Genomic DNA, 10198 nt, shown 5'->3' on the forward strand with positions numbered 1-10198 from the left:
AAATGAATGTTTACCTTTCCAGGCAGCTGTGGAGGTGTCTCCTGAAGCAGTCCCTTGTCAGAACCGTTTCATTTCAGGCTTTGGCTTTTTGTTATACTGTTCTGCAATGCTCAGTTTAAAAAACAATGTGGTGACCAAAGCTGTAAAACAGAGTTTCTGACAGGTATTTGTTTAGAGTCGGTACATCAGGGTCTGAGGGTGGTTCCAGGGAAAGAAGGGAGCAACAGCTCCACTATGCAGATTACCCTTTGTAGCCGTGACTGCTTTTGTTCAGTAGCATTTGACACCCCGAGGACTTACTGCTTCAGGTCAGAAAAAGCAGCAGTGCTCCCTGATCCTCTGCTAGGATGAGGTGAGACTGTCCTGACAGCTAGGAGTCTGGTGTGAAGATTCCTAGATGGACCATGGGAAGATACAAGAAGATGCCCTCTCAGCATTTTGATGCAGAGAGGCAAAAATAAGAAGTAGATGAAATGGTTTTTTTCCCCTCTGTGTGGGAAAAAAAATTATATTTGGTTCAACAGGCAGTACAGAGGGGAGCCTGTTCCTCCCCATCATCAAAAATGTAAGGTACTCTGTCTTGCTTACCGAAGATTTTATCTTTCACCTTTCACTCTCTGTGGAAACACTTTCGCTGTGAATGGCAGATTTGCCTTCACAGCTAAGCTCTGTAAGTTCATGGGACAAAATTATTGTCTTTGCAAATTGGCAGAGTTCTGTCAAATCTGTTTGATAGAAGTGATAATGGATTATGCTGGCAGAAAAATTTTGTCCTGTACTCAATTAATGGTTGCCAAAAGGGAAGTGCTTGATTTAGTATTTTCTTGGGCCTTTGCAACTCTTACTTCAACTCTTACTCTACTTAAGAAATGTATTTAGAAGCAAGAACATCAGTTCTCTTCTCATTGTCCTCTACCACATCCCTGTGAAACAACCAGAGTAAAGCACGAACTTTGTCCAAAAGGCACATCAAATGCTTTACAGCACACTGAGTAGTCACTTTAGTGTCTTTTACCTTGCACGATGATGACAGCACCATGGGCTTGTGGGCTGGTAGAGTTTTATACTCGATTTTACATTCCTCCTAGACTGTCACTTCACTGCTTGGTGAAAATTTCATTGTTGGTAAATAAAACTGTAACTGCTGTAACAAACAGTGCATGAAGCAACTAGAAGCATTTATTTTGTGAGAACAGAAGCATCCCTTCACAGGGTATTTCTTCCTTCTGTGCACATGCAGCAACAGTTCTGTGGGGCAATGAGGTGGCTATTGCTTTCCTTCAAGATGAGTACTTTTGCTGTCATTTCCTTTCAGGAAACATTTTCCTCTTTTTGTTCCCACAGAAGGAGATAAGTGAGGCTGTTGTCCTATAATCTTCTGGGGACAAAGACAAGGTTACTCACTGCTCAAAAGGAAGCTTTGGGTGAGGTCTCTCACCTGCCACTCTTGTGCCCTGCCACACTGGGCTAACACAACACTGAGGGCCAGCCAAGCTGCACATGCCAAAAGAAGACAGACACGGCCATGGAGCAAACTGAACGCAACCTAAATGCCCACCTCAATTTTGCTTCAATCTACAACATCCATAATGGGGATTTCACCTCTTTGAGAAACATCTCTTTCCCTTTCAATTTCACTTACAGTGATTATGACCTGCCACTGGACAGTGAAGATGACGTGACCAAAACCCGCACCTTCTTTACAGCCAAGATTGTGGTCGGGGTTGCTCTGGTTGGCATCATGCTGGTTTGTGGCATTGGCAACTTCATCTTCATTGCTGCTCTCGCCTGCTACAAGAAGCTGCGAAACCTCACCAACCTGCTGATTGCCAACCTGGCCATCTCAGACTTCATTGTGGCTATTGTGTGCTGCCCCTTTGAGATGGACTACTACGTGGTGCAGCAGCTGTCCTGGAAGCACGGCCATGTCCTCTGCGCCTCAGTCAACTACCTACGAACTGTCTCCCTCTACGTTTCGACCAATGCTCTCCTGGCTATAGCTGTTGACAGGTAAGTGGGATGCTATGACTGCACAAAGATGTAGCCACAGCTTCCGAAGTTTTAAACCATGTCCTCAAGTGTCACATCCACATTTTTTGTGAACTATTCTGCGGGTAGAATATTTTGATGCCTGACCACTCTTTCAGTGAATAATTTTTTTCTAATTGTGCTGCAGTCCTGAGAGACTGCCTGCCTTTTACTCCAGGAATTACCATTTTCCATCAGTTTTTCAGCTTCTACAAGGTTTTCTTGGAAAGCTCTGCCAGTGCATCCCAGGCTGATGAAGTAACAGGTCATGGTGCCCTTATGTCTGCTAAGAAATCAGATTTATAGCATATCTTCCCACACATTTTTAAAAACAAGCCTGATTAACAAAATTAATCACTGAAGCTTGTTGTAAGAACACCATGTTTTGGTTTCATGGCTTTCTTTTTCTTTTTTTTTTTTTTTTTTTTTTTTTGCAAGCTATTGCTTTGGTAAACAGAGAGAAACCCTATGGTTTAACAATCAACTATTCCATGTTATGTCATGTGGATTGTTGACTTCTGTCTCTAAAAGGAACAGGCTCCTAACAAAAGTCTTCCCATGTTTAGATCGTTTAAAAGGAATCGGCTGTGTAAAGTGAGTAAGCCTGTCCCACTGTGGACTTTCTTTAGGGAGGGCTCTCTTTCTTCTTCGTCCATGTCTATTCACATGAAAAAATAGAAATTTCACATTTTTAAGGCCACACCTACACTAGAAAAAATGCAACATTTGAAGAGGAAGAGTGTGTGGTAAGGGTCTAATATCCACACTGCAAATATTTAGCTGGGTCCCCTGGACCAAACACCCATGGGCATTTGGTGTGTTTTATGTACACTTTAGGAGCACAACTTCCAGGATAGTTTCATCTGAATTCAGTTTGTGAACTGCAGAACCACTGCACAGTAACAACCATGGTAAGCAATGACAAGCAGGAAATCCATCACAAAAGCTTCCTCCAGAATCTATTGGACAGATCGATCCCATCCAACCAAATGTTCTGCCGAGAAGATATGCACATTTATGAATATATACACATACATTATGCCACAACTTACTTCCCCAGGACTTGCTCTAAAAATGTTAACCTTCTTTCTCCACAATGAGGCTGACTCATTTTGCTGTCCCCTGACATTTACCCTGCACTATTAAGAGCCATGAACAATTTATCTGCTTCCAATAAGTGGCTGATGAAAAGTGCTGCTGACTTTCCACTTTACTTCAGAATAAATACATCTTATGGATGCTATTCTATATATTGAATGTATACAGATGTAATAGACTCCAAAGGAATGACAAATTCCACTTTTTGAAACAATACTTTGGGTTAAATACAGTTGTACTGGGATCTCTGATAAAAATCTCTTCCTAGCAGGAATACTACAACCTTGCAGCTTTACAGCAGTGCAAATATCTTACTCAAGTTTTCTGCTTTGCCATATTACTTAATACTGCATATTTAAGATGAATAAGTGATAGTCACCTCCAGAATACACACAAAAAGGGTTTGCATGGGCAGAAAATAGATACACATTCTGTTGGTGGCTTAAAATCATGTTCACCTGTAACCGTACATTAGCATCACCTTCAGGTCTTTGCACCCCATGGAATAACCACAGAAATAAGAAAAACACTGTTAGTATATTTCACCTCTTTGTAAAAAGAGCTATTTAAGTAGCTCTCTGCCTAGGGAAAACATTTTCCTGATTCTACATGTTTGTGTTTTCTTCCCTGGACCTGACTAGATGTGTAATACTGCATTTTTCTAACTCTTACTCCTATTTAAAAGGAGAAGTTGTGATACAAAATTGTAACTCAGCTCCAGGCTGCTACTTCACAACATGTTCTTACAGATGATTATGTCCTTACAGACAAGTATGTTCAGGCTCTCCCCTCAGGAATGACAGCAATTTCCTCCTGCCCAATTCTGTTTGCTTGTATTCTGAAGTATGTTCTGACCAGTGTTTTCCGACTTCATTTTGAATATATTTTTCTGTTCTAGGTATTTGGCCATTGTTCACCCACTGAAGCCACGCATGAATTATCAAACAGCAACCTTCCTCATTGCCTTGGTCTGGGTCATCTCCATACTTGTAGCTATTCCATCTGCATACTTTGCTACTGAAACTGTGTTGTTAATAGTTAAAAACCAGAAGAAATTTTTCTGTGGCCAAATTTGGCCAGTTGACCAGCAGATGTACTATAAATCATACTTTCTCTTCATTTTTGGCATTGAATTTGTAGCACCTGTGATTACAATGACCTTGTGTTATGCCAGGATCTCTCAGGAGCTTTGGTTTAAAACTGTCCCAGGATTTCAGACAAAACAAATCAGAAAGAGGCTTCAGTGCAGAAGGAAAACTGTTATGGTACTAATGTGCATTCTGACTGCCTATGTTCTCTGCTGGGCACCTTTCCATGGTTTCACAATTGTCCGGGACTTCTTCCCCACCCTTTTGGTGAAAGAGAAGCATTATCTTACTGCCTTTTACGTAGTCAGGTGCATCGCCATGAGTAACAGCATGATAAACACCATATGTTTTGTAACCATGAAAAACAACACTATGAAGTACTTCAAGAAGATCATGCTACTCAGATGGAGGTCAACGTATAAGGGAAGCAAATCTAGCATAGATTTGGACCTGAGAACAAGTGCAATCACAGAGGAAGTAGACTGCATAAAACTACAATAAGTTTTCTGAGATTCTAATCTCACCTTTTTTGGAGAGGGGGCAAAGAGGAAAGAATACCTTGTCAGAAGCTTCTTCTTTGTCTGTGGGAATACCCTCTCACTGGTGAGAACCCTCAAAAAAGCAGCCTACTTTGCATTCCCACCAGAATTCTTCTCACTGGACTGCTGGATAATCCTTACACTTGAAAAGATGCTGTGCTTCAGTTCATACATCTGTCAATTTGGGATGTAGACACTAATTTTATAGTTGTTTAATAAGAACAAAGAAGTGTATGAATACATTAGAGTGTACTACAATGATGGAAAAGTTGAGTGCTGACCCTAGCAGTGATGCTTCTTTGTTTCTTAAGAGAAACCTCTTAACACCTTTGAGCTTATGACTTGTACCTTTAAGCTATTTGGTGTCCTTTTCTTTCTGCTCAGGAGAGAAAGGATGCCAAGAAAGCCCATTTTGCTTCCAGTCACTTTTTAACCTCTTCGTTTACCTTTCCTGATGAAGCTTCTTGAAGTCTACAGACCACCAGCTTTCTATTGTCATTGGACAATATGCACAGCATGCTCTTATGAAAGGCACATGCTCTGAAAGCTAAAATCTGCTTCACAGTCAAGTGAAAACCTCAAGTTTCTTCCTGTTACACCTTCTTTAAGAATGCTTCATCAATATTCCACTCTTTAGTTTTATGGAGAGTTTTAACTCTGTTATGCATTTGGAAATGCCACAGATATATATGAAAAGGATCTACTCCCTCATCTCCAGTCACCCTGCGGCCAGCTTCTGCTGCCTTGAGATGCTGAGCTCCTCACAGAATCAATCACAAAATTGTAGAACTTGGGAATAACATCTCCACATTGTCTAGCCCATCCCTCTGCATACGTTAGCCAGGATTGTGTCCAGCTAGGCTTTGACTGACTCCAGGGAATGCTGACAGTCTCCGTGGATCACCAGCACCAGTGTTCAACAGCTCTCACTCAGTGAAAAAGTGTTTTCTTACATTCAGATGGAGTTTCATGTGTTTTACATTGCTTGTCAGTGGGATCCATATAAACCTACATGGTGGTGGGAAAAATCAACCAGACATCTTACCAAGTCTGTGTACACCTTCACGATAAAGGATAAACAACACCAAAATATCAAGGAGATCCCGAGATGATCCATCCATCTTTCTGGGAGCAAGACAAGCTTAGGCTTCAGCGAGCCAGCCTCTGGTTAAGTTGAGAAGCTTATTGTCTGCTCAGATATGACGCAACTCCAGATGAATTCTGCTTTTCCTTCTGCAGTGCTTCTTTTACTGTTCTGATTTAGTGCAACTCCAGTTTTGATGTTTCTTAAATGATAATTGTGACAAAGCAGGTGATAGTAATACATACTCATTTCAACTACACATAAGATATAATGGACTTCTGTGTATGGTAATAAAATCTTTTCTGTTGTGATGACAAATGCGTATGTGGTTGTGCCTACTTTTGGAGTAAATGGTTTTGGTAAATAACTTGTCTATTTGTGAATTTAAAGTGAGCAGCAAATCCTGCAAATAAAACATGACCTCAGTATAAGCATTCTGAATTATTTTTTGTCTTCTCTTAGCCATCACTTTCTTACCCAACTGAGTAATGTGAATGATCCCACTGCTGCTGAAGAAAAATTGACCAATTAAATTTAAGGGCAAAAGGATATTCAAATCCATTAAAATGCTGAAAGCCTCTCATCATTAGCTGCCCTCAAATATATGTTGAAGAGTATTTCATCGTTTGCTGTTAGGCAAAACAATGACTGAAATCATCCTTCAAAATGTCAGTTTTGAACAGGGGTAAGTACTAAATTCATTTGTTTTCCAGCCTGCCACAGAAATTTAAAGGACCGGAGAGTTGAATTATTTCACTATCAAAAGGTTTAATCATGTAATCTCACCTGAAATCTCATGGTTTCTTCTGAAACCTGCTCTAGTTGTAAGGGATTAGCTAGCATTACTGCCTGTTACTAGAGTGTGTGATACTCCTTCCACCTGTTTTCCCTACATGGTTTTGGTACAACAAATTCAACTGACAATTTCCACACTAGGGAAATCTATCTAAGGCCAAGTTAATAAAAAAAAAAAACAATTTCCGCCAAGAAATATAGTGCTGAACAAAATCTGGGGCAAAGAATTGCTTTAAGACACTGGAAATCACTCTGAGAGCGCCAAGAGAGCTCTTGTGGTCTGGCCTAACCACTGTTCTCATTCCTGTGAATTAGAATATTAAAGCAGCATCCTCCACAGCCCCTGCTGAGGGTTTAGGTTTTGGGACTGCTGTATTTTTGACATTTTGAGGTCCTCCAAGCAGCAAAGCAGTGTTGCTGCCTGAACCTCTGGATAGGGCAGAAGTCATGCTTTGCCCTCAACTGCATTTGTTGTGAGCTGCATCCACAGAGAGGGACTCCCACTGAGGAAGGGTGACAATTCTGTTCCCTGATCCAAAAATGACGCAGTCACATTACCCTTAGCCTGTGTTGGCACCAACTCCAAACAGCCCAAACCAGGGCAATTTCAGAGACAGTATTTGCTCCCAAACTGAGCTCCAGCAAGCAGAGGCCCAGGGCTTTGCAGGGGGACCAAAAGTCACTTAAAAACTATTGTGAATACTCCTGAAGTGTGCAGGCAGTGGGAACAAGCTGTGTGACCTAAGTGGCACCCTCAGGCAGGAGGGAGCAGGCAGGGAAGGGTCTGAGGGAGAGGACCAGACCCCACATTCCCTAGGGCTTATGTGAGCTGTGCAGGGAAGAAAAGAACAAAAAGGCTTTTTTTGTACCCTCACAACTTACTAAAGGACAACATTTAAAGAGGGAATTGAATATGGACTGCACCTACTTGGAGCTCTGCTTGTAAACAGAGAAAAACAAGCACAAGCTGGGAAGAAGGCAGCATCTGTCTCAGAGGCTAAAGTTGTGCCTTTCCAGCACAACTCCTGCCTACTGGAAGCTGTAGGGGAACAGCTGTAATAAGGGCTCCATCATGCAAGAATTGTGCCATGTGTCATGGATGAGGAGTGGGTGGGACCTGAGATCCTTTGGGAGTGTTTAGATCACCATGCAGAGAATCAACCAGATACTACCATGTCTCGGTTCTGCTAGCTCCAATTTTTGCTGCCAAATGCAAAACTGGTGCTACCACACCAGATCACCGCTCAGCTGTCCTCCTGCAGCACAGCTCCAAAACCATAGCCTCACTTCCTTCTACAGCAGCTTCTCCAGAAATAACTTGAGAGTAAAATCCAGTCTCTGCTCCTTCATGCTGAAAAACATAAAGCTGGGTGCACCTAGAAGCTAGAACAGTGACCTGAAATGGCTAAGAGAGCATTAGGAGAAGAAAAAGCAGTTATTCTCAGCAACAGGAACCGAGAAAACAAAGGCTGTGTCATTAAAGCAATTGTCCCTCTACAAAAGGGGGATGACTTGCAAGATCCCAGGCCAGCATACATCAAAGTAGCCAGCACAGAAAATTTCCCTAGAGACTGACTGACTCATTTAGGAGCTAAGACTTTGCTGTGATCCTTCTTTGAGCCCTTCCCGTGGCAAAAGCACCCTCCAGCTGCTGCCTCTGCAGCACAGTGTCACCACAAACTGCATCAGCTCACATCAAACACCGTGGGAATGGCGTCAAGCAGGTATTCCCAGGATTCCTGTGACTCCAACAAGTAGCAAGAGATGCTTCAGCTTTCGACAGCTGGGTACCCAGGCACTTATCCAATGCTTGTGTGTCTGCATTCTCCCTCTCCCTGTGTTGACAGGGCTGTGACAGATGCTGGGTGCTTAGGCTGTCCCCTTTCTAAATATTCTGCACCACCGGTGCAGAAAAACACACACCATTGAGCAGAAAAAAGCAGAATTGAGGCAAGATAGACATTTGTCCCTCAGACTCATGGAGATCTTGCTCTCTCATGCACTCTGTCAGGATCCTGTCCTATAGGCTGCACTGTAACCCACATTGCCAGGATAAGCCCTAACTCACAGACCCAATTATGTTGGAAAAGACCTCTGAGATCCTTGAGTCCAGCCTTTGGCCAAACACCACCATATCAACTAGACCATGGCACCGAGTGCCAGTCTTTCCTGAAACACCTCCAGACACAGTGACTCCACCACCTCTATTCTAATGTCTAACCCTTTTTTTGAAGGAAATTCCTCCTAATGTCCAACCGGAACCTCCCCTGGTGCAGCTTAAGACTATGTCCTCTTTTCTTGTTTCCTGGGAGAAGAGACTAACCCCCACCTGGCTACAACCTCCTTTCAGGTAGTTGTAAAGACTGATAATGTCATCCCTGAGCCCCATCTTCTCCAGGCCAAACACACCCAGCTCCCTCAGCTGCTCCTCAAAACCAATGACAAGGCAGGAATTCCTGCAGCTTCAAAAGTGACCTTCGTAACACCAGCTAGAACAAAAGAATGTGGAACAAATCCCAGTATAAAAGTCACCAAATACTCATGGATAGTAAGAAACATAACTGAGCATAAAGTCACTCAATGTCGCTCAACGGGATCCTGAGGCTTGACAAGGAGAAGGGCTCCTGTGGGGCTTCAGGCTAAACGGCTCCTGAGAAATGGCACCATGAAGGTTGACAAGGGAAAGAGGCTCCTATGGGGTGGCAAAGAACTGGCTCCTGCAGGGCATAATAAGCACAAGACAATAAAACCCTACAATGCACACAGTGCAGAATACAATACAATACTGTACCAGATGCTACAATAGCTATACAAGAAACCATGATATAATGCAGTACATACTCTGCAATACATTCAAAATATGTAAACTACAATAAACATGAATGACAGCACACAACACATCTAGGACCATAGTTAAAGGAATGAGAGGGATGTGTCTTTACGAACAAACTGTGGGTCAGCTTGCAGGTAAAGCCAGATACTGATAGGTGAAAGAAGCAATGGAAGGAACCATAAATTCCAAGGAGTCCCACTAATTGACACAGACTCAGCTGCTCATCCAAGATTGTGCTAAATTCCTGGACTTAAGAGAAAAAGAACGGCAATACAAAGAAAAACGGGGGAACGGGGTGGGAGGGTACACATTAGAGGGGTTCTGTATTAGGCTATTCAGGAAGTCTGTACCTCTCAAGTACCTCAACCAAGGGGGAGAGGAAAATGAAGCAGGGAAACGAGGATAAAGAGAAGGCTGCATCCTCCAGCCATTTGAGAGACCTCATGGGAAATATCCCATGGCCTTTATTTGAATAAAGTTGTAGGACTCCTCTGTCTCCTTTTAGAACATAAACCTCTGGCATTGTGGATTAATTTTCCTAACAAAAAATACAGTAAATACCACATGGTACAGTACACACTGTAACACACAACTCACTTCTCAGCCTTTGAAGAAACCTGCAACTCACACTAGGCCCTCTGTGGCCAAGATACAAGGTAGCCCTTTCAAATTACCTAGAGAGTTCCTGTTTCACTCAGGATCTGCATCTGTGCTTTTCTGGTCACTCTCACCT

At 42.6% G+C, this 10198-nt stretch overlaps 1 protein-coding gene across 1 annotated transcript; it reads left to right on the plus strand.

Moving 5' to 3' along the window:
• Nucleotides 1–1518: 1518 nt before the first annotated feature.
• PROKR1 (prokineticin receptor 1) lies at nucleotides 1519–4715 on the plus strand. Its single transcript, XM_030946102.1, has 2 exons — nucleotides 1519–2010; nucleotides 4025–4715. The coding sequence occupies exons 1-2, from the start codon at nucleotides 1526–1528 to the stop codon at nucleotides 4713–4715; spliced, it is 1176 nt and encodes a 391-aa protein (XP_030801962.1). The 5' UTR covers nucleotides 1519–1525.
• The last annotated feature ends 5483 nt before the right edge of the window (nucleotides 4716–10198 follow it).

Source organism: Camarhynchus parvulus, chromosome 3, assembly GCF_901933205.1.
Source record: "Camarhynchus parvulus chromosome 3, STF_HiC, whole genome shotgun sequence".
NCBI lineage: Eukaryota > Metazoa > Chordata > Aves > Passeriformes > Thraupidae > Camarhynchus > Camarhynchus parvulus.